A 27,019-nucleotide genomic window follows, 5' to 3' on the forward strand; every position below is an offset into this window, starting at 1 on the left:
GGTTAGGGTAAGAAGAGGCAGTCAGCAGAGAAAACAACATACATAATGGCACAGAGACGGGAAAGTCCAGAGCCCAAAGGGGATGATGACCCCTTCAGATTATTTTTATTCCTAGGAGGAAAGTCAGACTGGGTTGGCAAGGCTGATCTCTGAATTGGCCTTGGAATTCTGTAGCAACAATCTCATCCACAATGAGAGGGTTCAGAATAGGAGTAAATGAAGCGGTAGCAGAAAAATCGGGAAAACTCTCTTTTTAAAACCAAATTATCTGCTTTGATTTTTCGGCAGTGGTTTAACACCTAGATTTGGCTTCCCCGGTGGCTCAGATGGTAAAGAATCTGCCTGCAATGCAGGAGACTCTTGTTTGATACCTGGGTTGGGAAGATCCCCTGGAGAAAGAAAATGGCTACCCACTCTAGTATTCTTGCCTGGAGAATCTCATGGACAGAGGAGCCTGGCGGGCTACAGTCCATGGGGTTGCAAAGAGTTGGACATGACTGAGTCACTAATACCTAGATTATGTTTTTCCAAGACAAAAACTCTTTTCTGAAGGAAGGGTGGAAGAAGGGCCACCAGCACCTGCCTTTCTTCCACTCTCTCCCTCTCCCTCTGGCCCAGTATTCTCTGCATCTCCAGAACATGTGATGCCTTGAAACTCCGCACAGAAACACTCTTGGGATGAAATGGTCTTTTGTGTTTTCTGTTACCAAGGACTTCACCTCCCCTTTCTGGCCTTGGCTGCTCAGCAGATACTGCAAGTGGCAAGCCCCTGAAAGTGCCCCTCCAGACCAGGTGGTCTTGACCTTTTTCTTTGAGATCCTAATAGCTGGCCTTGACCCCAGACCTTCTGACTGGTGACCCTTTCTGACCTTAGCAATCTACTGGAATCCAGAACACCCTCAGTTTGACCTCCTTCCTTAGTTTCCCTTCCTCATCCTAACTTATCAGGGATCATGGTTTTGTTGTTGATCTATGGAGCCAAGAGTCTAAGGAAAGGAGACCTTGGTTCTAAATGACCTTGTTTCCTTTATTCAATGCTTTTCCATTATGAGTAGGGAGAGTGGGGCCTGGATTAAGTATTGGTCCAGCAGAACACCTTCTGGCCCTCAGTCCTTCCATGAATGAACTCACAGTTAAACTATATGATGTTTACATTTCCTCTGGCTCCACCTGCCTTTGATTTGTGCTGATAAAACCTCCTTGAAGACATGGAGCAATTTGGAGGCTCAGTGAGCAAGTATTTGCAATGTCCTCTGAGTTGCCAAGATGAATGTGATGATATGGGATTAGAAGGATTCTAATATGTTTGTATTTCCAAGGATCTTTATGATGTTTGCATGGTTAAGGTTGGAGACAGTGGAGACATAATCCCTATCTGACTTCGTTTCCAAATGATTGAGCCAATTTCAGAGCAATCCTTTTTAACACATGATAAAATTAACTATGGGAAAAGATAATGTTACAATATTTTTAAGCCCTTCATGCGCACACACAGCTACACCTTGTGAGGAAATATTAGGTATAATCAGGCATTAAAAAAAAAAAATAATCAGGCATTAAAAATGTTTTGACTTTAAAACACTTAATGAGGATTCACAGATAAATTAAAACATCTCCATCTGCTGTCTTGCATAGTAGGTGATATTTTACCATTGCACAATCATCTCTGAATCTAATTCCACCAGGAAGACTTCTAATCGTGGTTTAATTTTAGAGCAATATTCCACTTGGCAATCAATAAAGTACTGTCGTCAAACTTTGATTTAATAGGATACGTGGATAACATTCACTGTATTATGCAGAGAAAGAAATACTTGCAGGAAAGAAAGAGAAGGAGGATGCCTTTGTCTCTCACTTTTCTCTGCTGTATCCCATTCAAGCTCACAAAAGCCTCTAAATCAATACCGCCTTGTTTCGTGAATATAAATCTCATCAATTTTACATCATTAACACCATGGAAAAGCTACTGCTTTCTGAGCAGTTTTTCTCTGCTAGATAAATATGCCCTCTTAATAAAGCAGAAACAAATGGATCCTGGTCATTTTACTAATAAACACTTGCTTCTTCCCCAACTTTGTGTCAAAATCCACTAAAATTATAAAGTTGTCTTATGGCCACTTAAGGGGCTAGGGTGACCAAGTAGTGATACCACCCTCCATGCTTTATGTCTAGTTGACAGTGGACAACCTAGACAGGCATGAAACCCACAGGGAGCATCTTAAGAGTAAGGAAGAGGTGAGCGAATGGCTGGCCTCTGGAAGGTAAAGGTGCAACAGCAAATTCTATTGCAGAAATGATTCCTAAGGGCAGAAGCCTGAAAAGATGGCAACAGGCCGGGAATGGACATTTCTGAAGGTCAGGGCCAGCAATCCAGAACTAAGTAGTGGTCATCATAAGAGGCAGGCGCCACTGTCCTGAGAGGCTGGCTGTGTGATGTGAGATCTAGATGATTAAAGGATCTGGGAAGATGGAAGGAATCCTGCGGGAAAATCTACTTCAGTGGTTCTCGATATTTTCATAACCAAATTCTCCTCGTGTTAAATTTCTCCTTCCCTTCACAGATTCAGTAACATAGGAGCCTTTGTTCAGTAAAATTCATTTATACTCATTTACTTTCCGATTTGGATTATTTGAATCCATCACTGATTGCCAAAGAGAATCTGCTCCAAGGTGAGCTAAGGGGTACAACAGTAACCAGATATAATTCTCAGCATTTTTATTTGTGTGCACAATAAAAGAAGTCATCTTATTAGGAATAGTTATAAATTTATGTTTAGCTTTTTGAAATGTTGAAAATTGTCTGGGACCTCTTTTTTTTATTTTTAATGATCCCTATAGATCCAAGACTTTGGGTTAGAAGCCACTGGTCTGGTTCAGAGTTGTCTTTTAATAGAGGAATAAACAGAGATCCAGAGAGATACAGTGAGTGCCTTGTGTTCACGTATAGTGGCTAGAATTCAAGCTTCTTAGCACCCAGTATAATGAAAAGGTCCTTTGTAAGGACTTGAAACACATCATATAATGCCTAGATACATATATAAACCTTTACAGAGTACTGTTTAATGAGGATTATTTTAGGTACATTTAATCTAGAAAAATGACTATAAAGATCACCATCGCTTAATAGGATGGTGGATATTGCTTGTTGAAGTTTAGTTAACAAGGGCAGGAAGGTCAGTTTCAAATGATGTTTGAATTACTGATCAGCAGTCCCAGTTTAGTTCAACAACTGTGGGTCAGGCACAGCACTAGGTACTAGATGACAAAGATGAAGACAGAGTCAGGTGTGGAAGACCAGGATTTAGGAAAATGTATCAGAGAAGGAAGATCCATGAAAGCAGGAGCCCAGGGAGCTGTGTGTAAGAAATCCTTTGGGAGTTCCAGTACCACTAGACTGAAGTTCTGGGAAACACAGAAGAGGGAGGAATCTCCTCTGCAGGGAAAGAAAGGGCAAGCCTTGTTCAGGGGATTTCACAAGGTGGTGTGATTTCAAATGGGCTTTTCAAGAGCAATAGAATTCAGGCAGGTGGGTGTCTTGCAGACAGGGGACCAACGCACGAAAAACCTCAGCGGTATGGGTCTAACCCAGTTGGTGACCTGGGACAAAACAAAGAAGGGTGTTTGATCCTCAGGTCAGTCTTATCACTGCCACCTGTTGGAAGATTGGCATAACCGTGCACATCTGTGGTTCTCTGAATGCAAAGGGCACCCCTGGTCTTTGTACAGTGTACCCCGTCCAGCAGTACAAGCAGAGGCCCTGGTTACATGAGTGAACTAAATATCAGTGCAGAGCTTAGACTGGGCTGTGTCATGAGGAAAGATGTGGAAGGAGCCTCTACCATGGAGTGAGGCCCAGCAAGCGGAAGAAAGAGCCACCATCACAGCTGCTCACTCAGCATCTGAACAGTCCTATTTATCTCTCTGGTCACAGCATCAAGACCATGGAAGGAAGCCTCCATTTCTCAAGGGCAGGCACAGCTCTTTTTTTCCTTCCATCTGGACCAAACAGCTTTTCCAAAGCCCTCTGGGCTTGTTCACACATAGCAGAAACACATCTCTTATTGATCAACAGCTCGGAGGGAAAGTCCCCTGAAATAGGCTCTTCTTTTTGTCTCTCACAGGCCCTTCAGCATCATCATGCTGTTCACGAAATTTCCTACATCGCAAAGGATATCACAGATCACCGGGCCTTCGGATACGTTTGCGGGAAGGAAGGGAATCACAGATTTGTGGCCATAAAAACAGCCCAAGCGGTGAGTAGCCCCCTTCCAAGGAGGATGCTTTTCCTCGTACCTTTTCTGGGATAGCACAGTCACACCATTAGTCTTCGGGGGCCGATTGTGACATGTGACTCAGTGATGCTGACACTCAGCTTCCCATCTAGAAAAGATAAACAGCCTCAGAGCAAAGAAACAGGCTCACGCCCATCCAGTTGTGTTGTTGTTGCTTTTTCTAATGGGTATTTCGTAATGACTAATTATTTTCCTTTCTGATTAAGCTGGATGGAGGCGCAGTATACAAATAAGTTTCCTTGTGTTGCTAGCCTCATTTAAAAAGAAAATAAGAGAAAACAAATAGCTGTTTTGCATAAGGCCTACCCTAATTTTATTGTATTCGAAATTACTAATAAATAAAAGCAGTGCCTTTTATGCTTATGATTATTATGAATTTGCAAATATAATTAGTTGAAGAAATGAACTTTAGCCTAGATGCAATTTGCTAAACCAATATAACAAGGTAGAATTAATTAAAGATGGAATGCTTTCAGTTTAATAGAAAAAGGAAGGGCTGTGGGTTGTAACCAGCAAAAACAAAAATTGGTCGCTGCAGCTCAGTAAGTAACCATCCCCTTATTCATGTGCTTTACCACCTTTTACTCCAGGCTGAACCTGTTATTCTGGACTTGAGAGATCTCTTTCAACTTATTTATGAATTGAAGCAAAGAGAAGAATTGGAAAAAAAGGCACAAAAGGATAAGCAGTGTGAACAAGCTGTGTATCAGGTATACCTGTGAATTTATCCTGGTACCAGAGACAGCAGGGGCTTAAAATAAACAGATATGAAAACTGACAGTCAAGGCTTCTCCTCCTGCTGCCAAGTAGAAATAAACAAAGATGAAAGGTTCCTGTGTAAATTACAGGCACCAAATGCATGCCATTAGAAATGATCCCTATTCCCTGAGATTCTAGACATATGAGAGAAAGTGAAGTCTTAAAAGTGGGGAAGATTTCAGGGGAGGAGATCTAAGGAAAGTCAATTGCATTTGCTTCTTGTTAACAGTGGGGGTGGAGCGGCTACAAGGGTTTTCTTTTTTTTTCCCTGCCAGTTTTCTGCCTTAATAACCCACCAGCCTCTCCTACCCAGAGCTGGTTTCTTCACTGTCCTGTAATTTCTGAGTACAGTCTCACATCTCTCGCTTTATATCCTCTGCTTTTCATCCTCCCTTCCCTCACTCTGCTGTAGACAATTCTGGAAGAGGACGTTGAAGATCCTGTATATCAGGTAATTTTGGAAACTAGTCGGGGTTGAGGGTCAGGAAAGGCCTGGGCCTGTGGTATAGGCATTTTGTCTCCACTGGCTGCAGAGCCTGGAGAAGGACCAAGATTATTTCTGAAGATGAGGCCTGCCAAGCCCTCCAGGAGCAAATTTCCATAAAAACTAACAGAAGTTTGGCCAGCATCAGTAGCATGGGATTTAGAAATAGGCTTCTCCCTTCTTGCCCCTGCTTCAGCCTTCTCAGCAATCTGTGTAAGTTTGATCCCAGAGCTGAATGTTTGCAAGAGTCCCTGAATATTCTGAGTTCATTAGAGAGACTGAATAATGAGGTGGCTTCAGTGAGTTAAGAACCAGAGATGGGGACTGACATTTTGGCAACATTTGAACACACATCCAAAGGATGGTTTGTGAGCTGGGGAAAGGACTGTGAGGAGAAGTCTCTCTGGCCCCTGGTTGTCCAGGCTGCCACCCCTGACTCCCTGGCTCATGCCAGAGGGGCTTTTGTGAGTGGGGGAACAGGAGATCCCACAGATGTGCCTGCCCGTAGCTTTCTCTGCACTTTCTTCAAGGTTGCAGCCTAAATGTGGGTAGAGATGGCTTCTCTTCGGTTCAAGTATGCTCTGTTTTAACAGATGCAGATGAGAGAGGAGGCCTCTCCCACTCTGTGCTTATTTCCAAGGAGAGAAAGCAGCCAAACATTTGACTTACGGGACATAAAAGACAATCTGCAATGTACATTTCTAACTGGGACACACGTGGGTTCTATGTATGTGTGTCCCACGTGCATTCTGTAGTTTCACAGAATGCAGAGTTTCACACGAAAGCTGCCACTGCTATGATGAAGAGAAAATAATGTGGATAAGAAATTAATAGAATCTGAATAATTTGAAAGAGAAGAAGTATCTAACATGGGTGTAAATAAAAGTCAAAGGTTCATTTGATGTCAGGCTTTGCCTTAGAATACAAGGGGTGTGGATTCATCTATAGTATGAGCTCAGCCCCTGGCTCATGGGCTTGGACCGTGAAGAACATAGTCCTTTTTGAAATGGCCCAGTCTTTTAGAATCTGAAACGTGTATATGGAAAATTTGACTTCAGTATTTAAAACTGAGAATGTAAAGTAAGGTGATATGTATGAGATGAAGGCGTTTGTGGCTTCTAAGCACATCAGAATTGGCTTAGGACTGTGGGCCTTAGGGAGCAAAGGGGAGAGACCACTGTAACCCAGAGCTGGCAAAGTTGGAGTCCCAGGAGGCATCATCCCCACACAGCAGTTCCCGCACAGGGAGACACTGCTGAGATCAGTGCCACTGAAGGAAGGGGTTATATCTCCAGAAAGGTCTGCAGTGCCTACGCAGTCCTGACTAAAAGGCTGACCATCGGACCATGGCAATTTTCCTTAGAAGAGGCAGGAATGTGCCAGGCCACGTGGAATGTCAGTAATGTCTCTTCAGGGTGTTTTCTCTTGTGCCTGTGTCTTTAATGCTTACTACAATTTGTATCCTGAATTCCAAATGCTTTTTTTTTTTCCTCTTTCATTTTCTCCTTAACTTTTCCTCTCTGGCTGCTGCTGTCATAGTACATTGTGTTTGAGGCTGGACACGAGCCAATCCGTGATCCCGAAACGGAAGAAAACATTTATCAGGTATAAATCACTTTCCTCTCCTTCCTTAGCACCGCCACCAGTGAACACACAGAAGGGGCTGAGCCACCAGGGGCTCTCTTCTCACTCCCAGTCTCCACCTTGCTCTGTTGGTCTCGTTCTGTGCTTGTTAAAATACCTCTGTGTGAACTGGCTCCTAGTTCCCTGCCGTTTGCCAGTAGTTTTCATGCTTGATCATTGACATGTTTAATGGCCAACTGGGTAGAATATTTTAATTTTTAATGGATCTTAACTATTTTCAGTTGACACAGAAATCAAACATTCCATTTTACTAAATTAATCCTTTGGAGGGTTGTTGTTCAGAATATGAGGGTCCTTCATTTCTCAAAAGAACATGCTGCTGAATTTCTTTAAAAAGTCAATTGCACCACTGAAAATGAAGGCCAAATTCAAAAATGCTGTTTGGAGACAACACTGGGAATATTAACTGAATGAAATAAAGTTGAGCTAAAGGTTTTACCCCTTCTGAAGGGAAGGTAAATTAATATTCTTAAAAATGTCTGCTTATGTGAAGAAGCCTAAACACGTTTTTTTTTTTTTTAATTTATTTTGCCAAAGTATAATTGATTTACAATGTTGTGTTAATTTCTGCTATACAACACGATGATTCATTTATACATGTATATGCCTTCTTTCTCATACTTTTCTATTATGGTTTATCACAGGATATGGAACATAGCTCCTTGTGCATTACACAGTAGGACCTTGCTGTTTATCCATTCTGTAGATAACAGTTTGCATCTGTTAATCCCAAACTCCCAATCCTTACCCCCACCTCCCTCCCTTGGCAACCACAAGTCTGCTGTACACTTTTAAACTCATTAGTTCTCCTAAATATGCTGTAAAGTAGGTATTTTAATGCCACTTTTTTAAGGAGAGACTGAGGCTCTGAGAGGTTGAGTAGCTTCTTCAGGACTGTACAGCTGTTAAGAGCTGGGACCAAACCCACACTGCTTCCCCTGTGCTTTTCCACCAAAGAATCCATGTAATTACAGCACAGCCACACATCAAACAAATGTGCGACCTCCAATATTTCATTAATTAGAATTTTAGCCCTAATTTGAAATATAAACATTATGAAAGCAGGAAAATTTTTAATGTATTTAAATAAGTGATTTTAATTTTCTTAATTTACTCAGTTGTGTGGTCTGTTATTCTGCCTTGGGCATGCATTACTTGTGTAATAAAAGTAAAACATATTTTCAGTTTTCATCAAATGCAGAGAATTCTAAATGACTAAAGTATGTAAGTTCTACCAGCACCTCAGTTTAACCGGCCCTAGGGGGTAATGATCTATTTCTATCCACAGGTTCCATCTGGGTTCAAGTGCGAGCTTGCTCTTTGAGAATTTGTCTAAAATCATCGTTTACAAAGTTTCTGTCTTTGAACAGAAAAGTTGCATATCTGTCCTCAGTGTCAAATTTTAAAGTCCAACATTGCAGTGTCTCAGTATTGTTACTGAACCAAACTTGGGTCCACAGACAAATCTACTGACACTGGATTATGGTGAAGGAAAGACCAGAGTTTATTGCAGGGCACCAAGCAGGGAGCCTGGGGCTGCTAGTACTCAAAACACCCAAACTCCCCTCAGGAAAGCATTTTAAAGGTCAGGTGAGAGAAGGGAGTTGCAGGGTATGTGATCAGCTTGTGTACAACTCTCTGGTTAATCATTTGGTAACAGGATGGTGTCACAGTATCATTCCTTAGGCATCAGTAGGTCTGGGCGCTACATGCTCATGGGCATCAAGTAGTTAATTTCTTCAATTTGTTGGCAGTTTTAGCATCTGCAGAGCAGCTCAGGAAATGTGTATCAGATCCTATTATCTAGGTACTTCCAGAAGATATGAGGCAGGAGCCTGTTCTGGGAACGCCCCTTAGGGTCCTGCTCAGTTACAATGTGATGCCAGAGGAAACACTAACCAGTCATCTGATGAAGAGAGAGAACCTTTTAAAATAAAATTGGGTTTTCCAATATAAGAGGTTCTTGAATTTAGACTTATCTGTAGTTGGCAGGGCTTCTTTTGTGCCCTGTTGGGGTCTCTGGGGGGCAGTCTAGTGTACTAGGAAGAACTGGCTTTGGGAAGCAGCGAACTGGGATATAATTCTGATTCTGTCACCACTACCTTTGGCTAAGGGGTAGCAAGCAAGGCACTTGCGCTCTCTGAGACTCAGTTTCCCCAGTGATAAAGTAGGAGAGTAAGTTCTTCCTAAATCACATGTAGGCATGAGAATGAAACAAGATCACAAGGAGACTGTAAAGAAGAGGTTTCATCCCAGGTCACACACTGCATCCGCAGCCATTAAGCCACCTTGTCAATCCCTTTTCTTCTCTGGGCCTCAGTTTACTTATCTCTAAAATGAGCAAATAAGATGGAAGTTTCTCCTGGGCATGGCCCTTTTCTGTTCTTTGCAACTAGTGCCTCAGCACAGGACTGTTAGAGAAGCATGCTACCTTGCTTTACAGAGCAACAAGACTTAGAAGTGCTGTGCTTGCGTGTGTGTGTGTGTGTGTGTATATGTATATATAGTTTTGGTAACATTTCTCAAACAAGGTCTCTGTGAATGGAGGCTTACATACCGTATCTTCTATGTCTCTATCCCAAGTGGCTCGAGTCATAATTCCCACTTTACAGATGAGGAAAGAGAGTGTCACAGACATAACATATGTTACCCAGGCTTACAGAGCTAGCAAGAGGTAGAACCTCCCACTCGCTGACTTCTGTACATAAATAAATAAATCCAAGGGCTCTTTTCAGTTCAGAATATCCTTGATGATAAGTTTTATAAATAGATTCTATATAGGTTTCAAGTCAGTATCTGAAAGTCACCCTTGGGTTAACAGTTCTGACATCCAGGATCCTCCCCTCTGTCCATAATTAATAGGAAGTACCATTTAAGGGAATGACTGTTTTATTGCTCTCTGTTGGAAAGGCCTCTGGTCTCTTTCTCTCTTGTCTTGCCAGTCCACTGGGTCTCATTTTGCTTTACAAGAAATAAGCTCTTGGGCCTGAAGATAGCCTGTGCTTTTAAGGAGCTGCTATTGGGAGCCTCAACATTTTTTAGGGCCTACGAGTGTCCCATATCTATTCTTCTTGGGTAGACTTCAATGTTTCTTATACTTCTGCTTGGTCAAGGTAGTCTCAGATTATATTTTATTTTATTTATCCTCTGTTTTCTGGAATGAGGGCCTAAGGTTTTAGCTGTTTTGCGGCCTCAGGAGAAGTACCTAACTTTTGTGTCTCAATTTCCTGGGCCACAGAATATAGATACTATAGCCTCTGCTTCTAGAAGTAGTATGAATATGTAAAGCAACCAGGACAACACTTGGTACATAGTAGGTTTTGTGTAAATGTTAGTTCCTTTCACTTCCTAATGCCATCAATATCAGTTGCTGCTTGAGACGTCTTATGATGATGTATTAAGTGAAGTAGAACATGACTTGTTCACCTTATCTTGTCAGAGAGACCAGTGGAAAGCTGCAGCCTCACTTGACTTTGCTATTTATAACTCCAACACAAGGGAGGGAGAGACTCTTGAGTAAATGTCACCTCTCTTTGAGGATCAGTAGTCTCATTTTCCAAACTGGATTAATAATAATAATAATTGTCTTTCTATTTGCATGCCTCAGAAAAAATTATTAGTTGTCTTTTTTAAAACAACTCAGAACCCCACAGTACAAAGCGTTTTTACCCATCACTTAATTCTGACCCTTCCAACAACTCGGTGAGATGAGAACAGTTGTAATAACTACCATTTTAAATGTGAGAAATTTAAGTCCTTCATACTTAAGTGATGGGCCCAAGGCCAGAGCCTCTGATTTTAAAACCTAGTGTTCCTTCAGACTTTAGCAAGCTTCCAGCATCAGTGAGATCGCAGCTTGCCAAGGGCACATTCTCCAAGTTTGTTCATTCGAAAATCATTTTTAATTACCCAAGATTTGTTATACATTGTTATTTTAAAACGACATGTCTCTAATCCTATGTCACCCAGCCGTCAACCTGCCCCTCCACACTATTAATATATCGCTGCACTAAAAGTGTCTTCTGTATGGATGGTCCTTAATGTATAGTTTTTAGAGTAATTTCATTTATTCATTCAATAAATTGTTATGTATGGAGCACCAGCCTGTGCTGGGTACATCAGGATATAGTAGTGACACACAGCCTGGTCCCCGCCTTCAAGGTGTTTGTAGGTAACCCCTTGGATACTCATGACAACCAGACAAGGAAACAGGTTCAGAGAACAGTGGCTTCTCCAGGGTCATAGAGCCTGTGGCAGAGCCAGGATTAGGAACCAGACCTTCCACCTCCTTTTGGTCCAGGACGGTTATCACTCTATACAACATCGTATTACTGAGATGGTCCACAGATGGGATACACCAGTTAGGGGAAGATGAGAGCCGAGACCAAGGCACTGTCTGGTCTTCATCCTTTTAGTGCTTCTGCTAGGTTTTCTGTCTTTAGCACATGTGGTAAATGTGTGATGCTTAGAAGTTTCTTGTTTAACCGGTTATTTACAGATGGGGAAACAACGGTAATAAAATAGCTACTGAGCCCTCAGCAGGCTTATAAATCAGTCAGAATTCAGAGTGACCAGGAAGCTGCAGTGTGGTTTGACTGTGTATTTATCTTACAAATAAAGCTCCTTTTACGCCCTCCTTCAGTAGCCTGATGACTTTTCCATCTCCCTCAGTGAGACAAGGAGCGCTGATGAGTCAGGGGCCACATTCGTCTTGTTCACCACATCATCCTAGGAAGAGCACAGAGCGCAGACACTTAGTAGGTTCTTGGTAACTTTTATTTCTTAATGAAAGGATGCACCAGATATTATGAGTACAGAGGAATGCTCCACCAGTACTCTAGTGGTGCTCCCAACATGATGTTTTAGCTGAAATAATTCTTAAAAGACAAACAGGCAGGCTAATGTCTCACCCATGGGACAGCCAAGCGGAAAAGCTTTTTCAATTATACACAGTTTGGGTTTCTCCATCCTACTGCTTCTCCTCCATTTGCAGGCATAATTGAGAGTCAGCTGCGGTTCAACTTACTAAGTGCCCATAGTGAGCAGTGAATTGCAGGGAAGAGAAAAACACTGTTCATTTTGCTCAGGCAAAGGTGAGCTGCTAGTGAAAATAAAAGTGAGGGCTTGTAATTTACTGGCCCTTGTTAACAAGGACTCTGTAGGCATCCTTAGAGGGTTCCTTTTGGAGGGAGCTTACTTATCCGGAGCAAAGAAATTACATTCTTCATGGGCTGCCTGCAACTAAAGTTTGCAGGAGTAACTGAAAGCGCATCTTCTGCACAGCCATGCTCAGAGTCCTGTTGTTTTGCCAGGATGTGCATGAGCTTCCAGGAGTATAGAATGGATGTCAGAGGACAAGAAGCACCCAGATCTCCTGTGGGAATGGTGGGAGCAGGGGGGAGCTGCGGCTGTCTGTATAATGCAGTAGTTCAAGGCAGACCATGCAGGCGGATGCTCCTGGCTTCCCACTCACAGAGATTAAATGAGGATGTATGTGAACATAAATGTTTAGAAAACTGCCTGGCACATGGAAAATGCTCTGGCAGTGTTAGCTCATACCGTTAGTGATAAATGTCTTGTTCCATAGCCAGAATGAGATACCTTTGACTCTGATCACTTCCTAGCTATGAAACTTTGGGCACATTTCCCTAACATCTCTGAGCCTCACTCTCTACTACTTAAAGTGGATATTTTACTACCAACTTCTCAGGGTTAGTATAAAGATTTTAAGGTAAGTGAGAGTGAAAATGGCAAAGGGACTCCTGGAATAAGCTCAAATTCTTCTCTAAGCTGGTCCAAGCTTAAAAGATAATTTTTCTTAACTATTCTCCACAATCCTGGATGATATACTTACGTAGCAGACACCTGCTGAATGACTACTGGCTCTTATGTGCCATGCCTGCTTTTAAGGGGCTCCCTGTCTGATCAAAGAGAGACCAGTTATCAGACAGAAAACCACTACTCGCTGATCCTCCCATGGAGGGTTTGAGTTAAGCTTTGCTGGTCGCTGAGGATGAACTAGTGTCAGAAACTGGAATGTTTCCAAGCAAGGCCCCTGATAGACTCATTTGAAAAGTATTCCACAAGTCCATTGTTATTCACATGTATTTGGGTACATATTTACATAATATAGCAATGGCAAAGACCTTACCGTTCTAACACTTGACAGTATGATGGTGCTGAATAGACTTTTATTATTTACTCTCTTTTCTCTTTGATGTATAACCTAAGCAAGAAGCAGAGCTGAAGTTCCCATTTCAGTGAGGCTCAGAGGAGCTAAGTGACTTGCTTAGGGCTTGACAGTTATCACATGGCCCAGTAAGGCCAGATGGAAGAGGAAGAGGAGAGGGAGGAAAGAAGTTACAGAGAAGTGTTGGAAAACCATCGGAGAGTTTTTTGATTCTAGTTGCATGCTTTTCCTGCCATGGATGGACCCTTTCCTTAAAGAAAAACCTTTGGCGATTATCAGATAGTATGTGAGTGATCCCAACAGAAGCTGTATTTTGTTTTAGGACCTGGATATTTGTTGAATTTTAAATAACCTGGATCTCAAATCAGCCTGGAGTACTTCAAGCTCAGCTGAAAACTGTTTTTAACAACTTTAGGCAACTCCTAGCACCTCCCTGGCATCATTTTTGTCTTTGGTGAGATGATTATTTTTTTCACCACATGATCTCTGAGGTCTCTGCCTTTTGCTTCCTCTGCTGTGGTACTGTGAGGAGTCCAGTGGCAAAGACATCCTGCAAACCTTTGTGGAATGATTCACACCTCCTCTCCTCCTCCAGCTTGCCTGAGAGAAGGAGCCTGGCCTGACATTTTCATGATACTAGCAGCTCCTTCTTCTGCTGGAAGTTGGCCCCTCGGGCCTCAGGGGCTGAGTTCACACACACTTAGCCAGTGGAAGGAAAGCCTGCTTGCTTTGTTCTTCAAAAGCAGAGGACCAGAGTGTTTTGACTGTGTTGAATTTGATTTTTTCGTAGGTTCCCACCAGCCAAAAGAAGGAAGGTGTTTATGATGTGCCAAAAAGTCAACCTGTAAGTGTAAGTACATCTCCTCTCTTCTGCTGGGTCCCCACAACCTGGCTTTATACCAAGGCTTGGTCTGCAATCCGAGGAAGGGAGTCCACAATCCGCTCTTATGGATACAGATCACCACCTATATGGCTTTGCTGGGGACGGCATGCTGGGGACTCCTCAGTGGGTGAGGGGAAGCGGGTTAGAGGTGGAGATGATGGGGCTGAGTCTTCATGAAGGTCTGGCTCCCTGAGTGGTAATCTGCTGAATCATGAAAACTCTTATGTCCAAGGGATTCAGAGTCTCAGGTGTTTTATGGAAAAAGTCTCCAGCCAAAGACTCCATGATGCCTGGTCAAGTAGGGGCAGTTCTTGGTTCTGGGAAGAGAGTTGTCCACTGAATTTGAAAGTGGTCAAGAAGCTTCAGAGAGACAGAACAAGGGCTGGCCAGGGCCTTTGGAGTGTGTTAAGGGTCCAGTCAGTGATCAGCACACTATAGAAAAGGCCATGTGTTGTCGACTTGCAGAGAACCCAGGGGGCCCACTGCACCTGGACCCCATCTGCTAGGGGGACTCCTGGAAGTCTGAGATACAAAGGAAAATGTTCAGTTGTGTGTCACTGCTGGGCTCAGAACCATGTTTGAGGCCTTCAGTTGCACTCAGAAGTCACCCTCTACCTAACCCAGGCAGCCCTGAGGAGCCAGTGCAGGCTTTGAGTTGGGGGGAACTGTGACTTTACCTCAGCTTGTGTAAAAAGAACTGGGGTGTGTAGTCTCTGTTGACTTCATTCAACCATGGGTGGGAAGAGCACCAGTTTTGAAGTCATACTGACCCTCAGGAACCCAGCTCTGGTCCTAACAGAGCTGTTGTGAGGCTAAATGACCTCATCTGGAACACTGTTATCAGTCCTGGATGCCACACCATGAGAGACATAGAGACAGCCCTGTATGTTTCAAGATAGGATTAATAATGGGGTTTGAAACGCAATTGGGTGAACAGGTAGCAGAAGGACCTGTAAACCTTTGGCCTGGAGAAATGAAACCATGACTATGGAGGTGGGCATCCCTAGGACCATTAAATGGAAGAGGGATTATACTGTTCTGTATCTGCCAACTCTTGGAACTGAGACAGGGGGGTGGCCCTACAAGAAGGTCAGTTCTAACTCCAACTAAGGGTGATCTCTGATGGTTAGAACTGCTCAAGGGTAGAACTCTGGCACCTCAGAGATTAAGCTCCCCATCACTGGAGCTGTACAGGCAGAGCCTTGAAGACCACCTATCAGAAAGATGATGGGCTGAAGGTGGGGGGAGGGGCAGGGATGCAGACATTGAATGGCCAGAGGGGCAAGCCTTTGATACCTTTTCCAAGCCTGAGTTTCTGGATTCCTGCAATCAGGAGTCTTTCTGGTCCCTTCTTACCCTCCCCTGGCTCCACTCCCCTTTTTCCTAGTAAACTTTCTTTCTGACTTATTTCCATTTCTCTATCCACTCTGCCAGTATCTTGAAACCATCCTATCCCACCTAAATACGGCTTCCAAAAGTCCATGCATGTTAGTTTTAGTAAAGACATATCTGAATACCAGCCCCTTTAAAAACACCGAGTGTAGAAACAGAGCAGAAGGCATGCAGTGTAGGGCCGTTCGGAAAAAGCAGTTTTTCTCTCAGAGGCCTTTGCATTTAATCAAGCCTGCTTGTCACCAAGACACCGGTCTGCTCTTCTTGTTTCAGTTTGGTCCAGCCCCCATTGCACAGCTCCCTCCAGTTCAATTTGTGCCTAAATTGCCTTACTTGCCCCTAACAGGCTTAGATACGTGAGGAAACATGCTCCATTTGCTGCCTTGCTTTTGTGAATTTATTAACCAGTCTGGCCACACCACCTCCATGCTTAGTAGCTCCAAAAAAAGAAAAAGAAAATCCAGACTTCTCAACCTGACATAGACGGCACTCGGGTCCCAGCCTCTGCTGTATCTTTGGCCTGCCTCCTCCTGGTCCAGCTCCCCTAGACTCCTCAGCTTTCCGAAGCGGTCACTCCCTCCCCACCCTCCCTGAAGCCCTCCCCCAACATCCTGCCTGTGTTTGGAGGAGTCTTTCTTGATTCTCCCAACAGTGTCAGCACGTCACCCCTGCATTTGTGCCTCCACAACTGTCATTCCTCCAGGAGTAGACCACACAGTGTTGGAATCCTTCTTCCTCAGGAGCTTCTGGGAGCTTCCTGAGGTCCTTGTGTTACCAGAAGCAAGCCCAGGGCCTGGTTCGTAGCAGCCAGACACAACACGGCTACTCTAGGGATAGTTAACAGATATATGAAAGCTTCTTCTTGTAGAAGGGATTTATGAAAATTCTTGCTGTTTTTTTTTTAATGAGAATTTCCTGTTTCTCTGATTCCAAGTAGTCATTGAGGACGTATGCTAAGATTTTCCTTAGAAAATGTTGGGGCTGCCTGAATGCCCCACAGTGGCTTCCAACCCATTGTTACACAGACTCTCAGAAGCATCTGATGGTGATAATGGCTTTTCCATGAAATATCTCAGTATTTGTAAAAATCTGAGAGAGGGAGAAAGTGAAAAGCATAGTCTCAAGTTAGAGGCAGATGGATGCACCTGGAATCTCAACTCCTGTCTATCCTTACTGCCTGTAAGGCTTCTGATAGGTCTCCTTGCCTCTGAGGCACAGTGTTCTCATCTTCCAAAAGGAGTTACTGATACTAACTTGCAAGGTGATGTTGAGGATAAAATAGTCCGTGTATTGGAAAGTTGCTCCCACTTGCCTAAACCTCCCGGAGATGTCTTATGTATCCTGTGTCCCCCTTGCTCTGACGTCTTCCCTTGCTCCAGGGTTCCCCCCAAAGCCCCTCCTCTCTGCCAAGTGCCTTTCCCCAGAATATATCTATGCACTGAGAATCTCTGCCATACTGTCGCTGTTCACACCTTCACCACCTGCTCCTTACCCAGAAACACAAACCAAAGACAGCCAGGGATCTTCCAAGGGAATCTGGGGGCTCCTACAAGTTTCCCACAAGAAGGGAGACTGCCCAGTGGTCTGTTAGCCTGGGGACCACCTGGTTTCTTCTTCCTTGGGACAGATCTGCACAGAGACAGGAGTTGAGATTCCTTTACATGCATGCAGGACTCAGCTTGGGGCTGTCATTGAGGAAAACCACCAACCAGCCCAGAAATATACAACCACCTGATCTTCAGAGTCAGATCTGGGTATGGCTCTCATCCTGACCACCTATTAAGGGTCCTTAAGTAGCTTTTTGCATCTCTAAGCCTCAGTGTCATCATCCGTACAAAGAAAGTAATGTCTGTCTTGTAGCTTTGTTTGGCAGATTAAAGATTTATGTAAAACCTTTAATAGAGGTCATGGAGTAGATTAAATGAGAACATTTCCACTTGTTGCTGAAACAAGCAACGCTCCGGCCAACAGTTCTCACATTGCTGAGGATTGCCAAGTATTCTAAGGACAGCCCACCTCCACCAGGAAGCCTTCCTTGCCCCAGAGTAATCAGCCTCTGGGATACATCTGTCCTTCTCTTTGTGATGATCATAAAGGATTATTTTCTCTTAATGTATCCACTGAGCCATTGGACCTTGGGTCCCTTAAAAGCCTGGCTTTGGGTTAATGATAGCACTTACCTTAGAGTTTTTGCTAGGGACTAAATGAGCTTAAATATGTGAATGAGCACAGGACTTGGTACACAGTGAGGATTCAGTAGCTCTGAACTGTTAATATGCTATTTGTTTCCCTTTCTTTTCTGTGAGCTCCTTGAGGACAAGAATTACTTTTAGTCATCACTATGCATAAAGAAACTTCTCTTCGGATTTCTGTTCTTGAAATTTTGCTTATAGACTCATTCCCCAGAAAGAAACACATGTCCATATGTAAATTTTTGTAGGCCTTGAAGCCAGTGAGATCCCTTGATCTCAGCTCTAGAACCTCTGTTCTAAAGCCTCAGTTTGTGGCTCATCATCACTCTTTCATGGTCAGAGAGATACTTAGTAAGGGGCAAATTTGACGTATTAGGGATTTCAGAGGTTTAAGGCAGCAGAAGTCCAAATTCATTGTGTTCGTTACGTTGTTCCCAGGTGGCACTAGTCGTAAAGAACCTGCCTGCCAGTGCAGGAGATGTAAGAGATGCTGGTTCAGTCCGTGGGTTGGGAAGATCCCGTGGAGAAGGGCATAGCAACCACCCTAGTTATTTTTGCCTAGGAAATCCCATGGACGGAAGAACCTGGCAGTCCACAGGGTCACAAAGAGCTGGACAGGACTGAAGTGACTTAGCACGCACACATGCATGCAGGTTCAGACAGAAAGCCAGTTCTGTGTTTCTGCTCCCTCACATTCACCTTCCCTGCTGGCTCAGATGGTAAAGAATCTGCCTGAAATGAGGGAGACCGGGGTTCAACCCCTGGATCTGGAAGATCCTTTGGAGTAGGAAATGGCCACTCCTTCCTGTATTCTTACCTGGAAAATCCCGTGGACAGAGGAGCCTAATGGTCTACAGTCCATGGGGTTGCAAAGAGTGAGCGACTAACACTTCCACTTTCACATTTGCTCATCCCTGTCCTAGTTGAACACCCTCCTTGTCCCATAAACTTAGGATGCTCAGCTGTACTGGCCCTTTTCCTGTTCTGTTCTCGTAAATAACGCATTAGGATGCTTTGGTTTGCTTATTTTACTTTGCACCTATAATATCACCTTCTTCCAGCAGATTTGTTCTTGAGATCATGCTTTGCTTCCCACCATCATTTCCTGGGAATTTGAGCCCAAATAAGGATTAATCCCACTCACTGCTAGAAATATACATTCCATCCCTTCAAGGAAGTTAGAAGCTATGCACAGGGTCTGATCTACTCTGTATCTTAAACAGGTGGGTCTGTCTCTATGTCAAGGTCTCTGAAACCTGGTGGCATAAATGCTTGCTGCCAGGAAATGTTAGTTGGCTAAAGAGTTAGGAAGGAGACACAGATGTATAGAACAGTCTTTTGGACTCTGTGGGAGAGGGTGAGGGTGGGATGATTTGCGAGAATGGCATTGAAACATGTATAATATCATATAAGAAATGAGTCGCCAGTTCAGGATCGATGCATGATACTGGATGCTTGGGGCTAGTGCACTGAGATGACCCAGAGGGATGGATGGTACGGGTAGGGAGGAGGGAGGGGGGTTCAGGATGGGGAACCCATGTATACCTGTGGCGGATTCATGTTGATGTATGGCAAAACCAATACAATATTGTAAAGTAATTAACCTCCAATTAAAATAAATAAATTTATATTTAAAAAAAAGAAGGTACAACTTGGGCAAAGCCCTGAAGAATGAGAGGATTTGAACAGGCAAAAGAGACATGGATGCACCTCTGGGCAAATCACTGGGGTCCTGGTTCCTGAGTCCAAACTGCCTCTAAGTAGCAACACTCAGCAGTTTCTCATCAGTTTCCTTCTCAAAGAGGTGGGCTAGGCAGGTAGTCTCCCTTTCTGCCAGCTGATGATGCTGTCATATTCTTTAGACAAATACCCTGGCCTCTTTGGGGATGTCAAAAATGTACATTCCTAAACGGAGAGGAAAGTGTCTACATTCATTATTTACTGCCTTTTGCACGCTGTTAACCTTTGGACATGGTCTAGTTTCACAGCGAGGCATTCTCAGGCTGCTGAAGGGCCCATTCCAGACCCTTTTGTGCCTCACAGCGCTGAACTTGGTTGAGATTCTCTGTGAAGGTCAACAGTTTCAACAACAGGAAATACTCTGCATTCTTCTTCTCCCCTACGCTCACCCCCTCATATAATATTCTTACAACTGAATAAGGTCTTTTATCCTTCACCTTATAATTGCCCGGTTTAAAAGCTTTTTATGTAGTTGTATTAGACATAAAAGACTTTCTAGTTATTAGTAATAACGAGTCGGTGATTACTAGCTGAACTTTTTTTGGCCTTCAAAAGAAATTCTGGGAAGTTTGGCATAGTGGTAAATAGGAAGGACATAGGTTGTCAAATGGATGCTTTGGTCTCAACATTAATTTCCTTTTGGTGTAACATGGATTCAGAAATTGAAAGGAATGATAAGACCTTCTTGAGATTCTCTCTTCCCTTTGTCAGTCGCTTTGACTTTCTGAAACTCCTTTTCTTGGGCTGCAAAGTGGAAAGGATCACCATCTGCTAGTAACACTTCAGGGCTTTCATGAGACTCACACATCAACATGAAACATTTTCTGTGATGCTCAGGGGTCACTTTTATGAGATGCTGGGCAAGTAAAGATTGAAGGATAGTATATATTCATTACCTCTACTGATTTTATGTGCTGTTCTATGATTAAGAGAGGGTCTTCCCAGGTGGCTCAGACAGTAAAAACTCTGCCTGGAATGTGGGAGACCCAGGTTGAGTCCCTGGGTTGGGAAGATCCCCTGGAGAAGGGAATGGCTACCCACTCCAGTATTCTTAACTGGAGAATTCTGTGGACAGAGGAGCCTGGCAGGCTACAGTCTATGGGGTCACAAAACGTTTGACACGACTGAGCAACTAACACTTTGACCTGATTAAGAGAATGGCCCATGTTTAATGACAAGAGAGGTCAAAACTGCTCTAAATATATGAAAGAAATTGAAGACCATCTGAGCTGATTTTCAGAAATGACAGCTGCTCAAAGTAGGGGGTACTCTGGCCCTAGGAGTGTTCAGGCAGAACATAGTGGTTCTATAAGGAATCCTTATATTGTAAAGGTGACTACAGTGCTAGGCTTCAAATTCTCTTATCTCCTCTGGCATTCCATTTGCCCTCATGTATTAATACTTATCTCATCATCTTGCTCCCAAATAGCTCAGCTGCCAAGCCATGTACCCCAGAGACCTCCTCTCTGTCTTCATTATTATCATCTGGCTTCATTATTAGAATCCTGTCTTCAGAAGTCTACTCTGAAATGCCCATCAGTAAGTTGTGGCCTTGCCCAGTGAAATTAGTGCTCTGGATAAGAAGTTAACCAACTAGTGTAATCAGCTCACCTCACTGAGCAAGCACTGGCCCAGAGTAGATGCTTAGAAATCTGTTCCTCCTTAATTTCCTCCTATAGAACTTGAAATCAAGGCTCTAGACCAGTCTGTATCCTCAAGGCTGTAGGCCAGTCTGTATCCTGTATCCAGTTTATCAGGCTGGATGAAACTGATAAACATCCCAATGATCAGATTTGAAGTCGAGGGTTCCATCCGGTTTCTTTTATGATACCAGGACAGTAGCCATATGTACCGGATCTAAGGCTAACATAGCTGTGGGAAAAGCAGAAAAACCCCACTGAGCATCTCTGCCCCAGACAGCCTAGGCTCTGGTCTTGGATGATCTCCTTCAGTAACCACAAACCTGCAAGGTAGTTGTCATTTACATATAAGGAGTCTGAGGCTTTAAGATTTCACAAAACTCACAAAGCCAGAATCTGAACTCTGTGTTATTCTGACTCAGGTACCCACACAATTCCACTAAAATAAAGCTGCCATTAGGTTTCCAGAAAGTGGAAAGTCCTCCACCTCCTCACCCTCAACTGATCAGAACCAGTGCTTGGAACTCAGTCCCCAGCTCTGATTACTCATTGCTTTTGAGTTTTTATAAACACTCGGAGCTCAGGAGGCCTGAGGCTCTGTGTATGACTGTGAACACCTCTCTCCTTCTCTAGACCCTCACTCTGCCTGGCACCACTGCTTTCCTCATCCTGCTGTTGAAAAGATGTTTTTGAATCCCAGAGAACAAATCTTAATGAGAGCAGCCTACCTCTGAAACTCAGAAACCTGCTTGTTTTACTGCCCCTGCCTCCTGCACTCCAAATTGCTTGGTGTTTTTCTATGAGACCCCTGTCCCCCAGCAGTCAGCCTCTGGATGGCTTTCCTTGCCCCGGATTCATTTCCATTTTGCTGCTGCAAATGTAGGAAGAGGCAATCCATTCATGGGAAGAATTGCAAGAGTTCTCTGGACAATTGTTTCCTGCACCCCCAGTCCCCATCATTCACTGCAAATAAATTTTCATTCACAATTTAGCAGTTGGTTTTTCCTTTAGTTTGAACTCTGAATCAAGATGTTGCATAATTGGATTAAGTCTAGTCTGAGCATTTGTCACTCACTTCCTGATTAAGCACCACATTGTAGAGGAATTATAATGATCACAACACAGTGAATAGAGGTGTCACAAGAGAGGAGATCATCTCAAAGTGAGAAAAAGGAATCTGAATCTGCATATTCCCACAAATGAAAGAGAAGCTTGCCTCTTCTGATGTTTCTTGAGTGGACTTTCTTTGAGCTGTATGTAAACTTTTTCCTGGGATAGAATCCTAAATTTCTAGAATCTTAAAGTTAATAGGAATGTTAAAAACGCTGTCTCGTTTAACCTGTCCACCAAAGCAAAAATCCTTCAAGGCTTGTGATAAGTGCAAATAAGCATTCCTGACTCTTGGGCTTCAGCTCACATACCTGCAGTGACAGACCTTCATTACTTTTGTAATCCCAGACCTCTGATTCCTATAAAACCCTTCTCTCTTTGGAGTTCCCTTACAACTTCTATTCATTTCACTCTATTTCATTCTACTTTAATTTCATTTCATTCTTTTCTATTCATCCTATTCTTTCATTCATCCATTTGGCAAATGGTTACTAAGAATCTCCTACCTGCCGTACAGTGTTCTATTCCATAGCAATATAAAGATGAATAAGACCACCGGCTTAAGAAAGTAAATGGTCTCAAAAAGAAGATAGAATATAAAAGCAATCCCAATCAATATAATCAAGGCTGTAAGAGGCTGTGTACAAGAGGCCCTGGGGGCAGTGGAGGGGCAGTAAACTTTGACTGAGGAAGTTTAGTAAGGTATTTACCTGTGGGATAGAGTTTGAAAACTGGAGAAAGGATGGAACTCTATACAGGAAGAGGAAATTGAGTGTTTCAGTTCAGTTCAGTCGCTCAGTCATGTCCGACTCTTTGGGACCCCATGAATTGCAGCACTCCAGGCCTCCCTGTCCATCACTAACTCCCGGAGTTCACTCAAACTCATGTCCATCGAGTCAGTGATGACATCCAGCCATCTCATCCTCTGTCGTCCCCTTCTCCTCCTGCCCCTGATCCCTCCCACGATGAGAGTTTTTTTCCAATGAGTCAACTCTTCGCATGAGGTGCCCAAAGTACTGGAGTTTCAGCTTTAGCATCATTCCTTCCAAAGAAATCCCAGGGCTGATCTCCTGCAGAATGGACTGGTTGGATCTCCTTGCAGTCCAAGGGACTCTCAAGAGTTTTCTACAACACCACAGTTCAAAAGCATCCATTCTTTGGTGCTCAGCTTTCTTCACAGTCCAACTCTCACATCCATACATGACCACTGGGAAAACCATAGCCTTGACTGGACAGACTTTGTTGGCAAAGTAATGTCTCTGCTTTTAGTGTGCTGTCTAGGTTGATCATAACTTTTCTTCGAAGGAGTAAGGGTCTTTTAATTTCATGGCTGCAGTCACCATCTGCAGTGATTTTGGAGCCCAAAAAAGTCTGACACTGTTTCCACTGTTTCTGCATCTATTTCCCATGAAGTGATGGGACCAGATGCCATGATCTTTGTCTTCTGAATGTTGAGCTTTAAGCCAACTTCTTCACTCTCCTCTTTCACTTTCATCAAGAGGCTTTTTAGTTCCTCTTCACTTTCTGCCATAAGGGTGATGTCATCTGCATACCTGAGGTTATTGATATTTCTCCCGGCAGTCTTGATTCCAGCTTGTGTTTCTTCCAGTCCAGCGTTTCTCATGATGTATTCTGCATAGAAGTTAAATAAGCAGGGTGACAATATACAGCCTTGACATACTCCTTTTCCTATTTGGAACCAGTCTGTTGTTCCATGTCCAGTTCTAACTGTTGCTTGCTGACCTGCATATAGGTTTCTCAAGAGGCACATCAGGTGGTCTGGTATTCCCATCTCTTTCAAAATTTTCCACAGTTTATTGTAATCCACACAGTCAAAGGCTTTGGCATAGTCAATAAAGCAGAAATAGATGTTTTTCTGGAACTCTCTTGCTTTTTCCATGATCCAGCAGATGTTGGCAATTTGATCTCTGGTTCCTCTGCCTTTCCTAAAACCAGCTTGAACATCTGGAAGTTCACGGTTCACTTATTGTTGAAGCCTGGCTTGGAGAATTTTGAGCATTACTTTCCTAGCATGTGAGATGAGTGCAATTATGCGGTAGTTTGAGCATTCTTTGGCATTGCCTTTCTTTGGGATCGGAATGAAAACTGACCTTTTGCAGTCCTGTGGCCACTGCCTAGTTTTCCAAATGTGCTGGCATATTGAGTGCAGCACTTTCACAGCATCATCTTAATTCCATCACCTCCACTAGCTTTGTTTGTAGTGATGCTTTCTAAGGCCTACTTGACTTCACATTCCAGGATGTCTGGCTCTAGGTGAGTGATCACACCATCATGATTATCTTGGTCATGAAGATCTTTTTTGTACAGTTCTTCTGTATTCTTGCCACCTCTTCTTAATATCTTCTGCTTCTGTTAGGTCCATACCATTTCTGTCCTTTATCGAGCCCATCTTTGCATAAAATGTTCCCTTGGTATCTTTAATTTTCTTGAAGAGATCTCTAGTCTTACCCTTTCCGTTGTTTTCCTCTATTTCTTTGCATTGATCGCTGAGGAAGGCTTTCTTATCTCTCCTTGCTATTCTTTGGAACTCTGCATTCAGATGCTTATATCTTTCCTTTTCTCCTTTGCTTTTCACTTCTCTTCTTTTCACAGCTATTTGTAAGACCTCCCCAGACAGCCATTTTGCTTTTTTGCATTTCTTTTCCATAGGATGGTCTTGATCTCTGTCTCCTGTACAATGTCACGAACCTGTGTCCATAGTTCATCAGGCACTCTATCTATCATATCTAGTCCCTTAAATCTGTTTCTCACTTCCACTGTGTAATCATAAGGAATTCGATTTAGGCATACCTGAATGGTCTAGTGGCTTTCCCTACTTTCTTCAATTTAAGTTTGAATTTGGCAATAAGAAGTTCATGATCTGAGCCACAGTCAGCTCCCGGTCTTGTTTTTGCTGACTGTGTAGAGCTTCTCCATCTTTGGCTGCAAAGAATATAATCAATCTGATTTTGATGTTGACCATCTGGTGATGTCCATGTGTAGAGTCTTCTCTTGTGTTGTTGGAAGAGGGTGTTTGCTATGACCAGTGCATTCTCTTGGCAAAACTGTATGAGCCTTTGCCCTGCTTCATTCTGTATTCCAAGGCCAAATTTGCCTGTTACCCCAGGTGTTTCTTGACTTCCTACTTTTGCATTCCAGTCCCCTATAATGAAAAGGACATCTTTTGGGGGTGTTAGCTCTATAAGGTGTTGTAGGTCTTCATAGAACCGTTCACTTCAGCTTCTTCAGCATTACTGATTGGGGCATAGACTTGGATTATTGTGATATTGAATGGTTTGCCTTGGAGACGAACAGAGATCATTCTGTCATTTTTGAGATTGCATCCAAGTTCCACATTTCAGACTCTTTTGTTGACCATGATGGCTACTCCATTTCTTCTAAGGGATTCCTGCCCACAGTAGTAGATATAATGGTCATCTAAATTAAATTCACCCATTCCAGTCCATTTTAGTTTGCTGATTCCTAGAATGTCAACGTTCACTCTTGCCATCTCCTGTTTGACCACTTCCAATTTGCCTTGATTCATGGACCTGACATTCAGGTTCCTATGCAATATTGCTCTTTATAGCATCGGACCTTGCTTCTCTCACCAGTCACATCCACAGCTAGGTATTGTTTTTGCTTTGGCTCCATCCCTTCATTCTTTCTGGAGTTGTTTCTCCACTGATCTCTAGTAGCATGTTGGGCACCTACCGACCTGGGGAGTTCCTCTTTCAGTATCCTATCATTTTGTGTTTTCATACTGTTCATGGGATTCTCAAGGCAAGGATACTGAAGTGGTTTGCCATTCCCTTCTCCAGTGGACCACATTCTGTCAGACCTCTCCACCATGACCCACCCATCTTGGGTGGCCCAACACGGCGTGGCTTAGTTTCATTGAGTTAGACAATGCTATAGTCCTAGTGTGATTAGATTGACTAGTTTTCTGTGATTATGGTTTCAGTGTGTCTGCCCTCTGATGCCCTCTTGCAACACCTACCATCTTACTTGGGATTCTCTTACCTTGGCTGTGGGGTATCTCTTCATGGCTGTTCCAGCAAAGCACAGCCGCTGCTCCTTACCTTTGATGAGGGCTATCTCACAGCCACCCTTCCTGACCTTGAACGTGATATTTAAAGGCACTGAAATGTGGACAAGCCTCACATATCCCAGGGGCTGATAAACAGTCTGGGATGACAGGACCATAGCATGCCCTCTTGGGAAAGGAGACAGGGATCCCAAGGGGAGGGGAGGAAAGGGCCTGAAGTGTGACGCTGAGAACCTGGGGATTTTGGCGAGACCACTGTCGCTTTCAGGAGGTGGAGTGACCCTGTTGGAGACATTTTTCAGCATCACTCTGGCGTATGGCAGGTGGCTTAGCAGGTGGGGAGGTTGTCACATAGCTAATGGAGTTATCTATGCATCTACATCAGGATGAAGTCCGGAACACAGAGTCCATACCAGGCAATTTAAAAAAGAGACATGAACATGAGGAACTAGTTACAAAGGTGTTCAGTTCAGTTCAGTCGCTCAGTAGTGTCTGTCTCTTTGTAACCCCATGGACTGCAGCATGCCAGGCCTCCCTGTCATATCATTTCCCATCAAGGCTTTGTTATTGGACAGTCAAATTCTGAGTGCAGACCAGGACTGTAGTCTTTAAGAAGCAGTGAAACAGCAGAAAGAGCGTGACTTT

General features: G+C 43.4%; 1 protein-coding gene across 2 annotated transcripts in view; it reads left to right on the forward strand.

The window, feature by feature from the left end:
* DAB1 (DAB adaptor protein 1) overlaps positions 1-27,019 on the forward strand; it is a 334,491-nt gene that overhangs the window by 254,332 nt on the left and 53,140 nt on the right. For both annotated transcript variants that reach the window (XM_040231048.1, XM_040231049.1), the window contains 5 exons: positions 4,122-4,253; positions 4,883-5,002; positions 5,464-5,502; positions 7,075-7,140; positions 14,160-14,219. In XM_040231048.1, coding sequence (XP_040086982.1) covers positions 4,122-4,253; positions 4,883-5,002; positions 5,464-5,502; positions 7,075-7,140; positions 14,160-14,219 — 417 coding nt within the window. The remainder of the gene's footprint in view (positions 1-4,121; positions 4,254-4,882; positions 5,003-5,463; positions 5,503-7,074; positions 7,141-14,159; positions 14,220-27,019) is intronic.

This window comes from Oryx dammah, unplaced genomic scaffold (genome assembly GCF_014754425.2).
Source record: "Oryx dammah isolate SB20612 unplaced genomic scaffold, SCBI_Odam_1.1 HiC_scaffold_28, whole genome shotgun sequence".
Classification (NCBI taxonomy): domain Eukaryota; kingdom Metazoa; phylum Chordata; class Mammalia; order Artiodactyla; family Bovidae; genus Oryx; species Oryx dammah.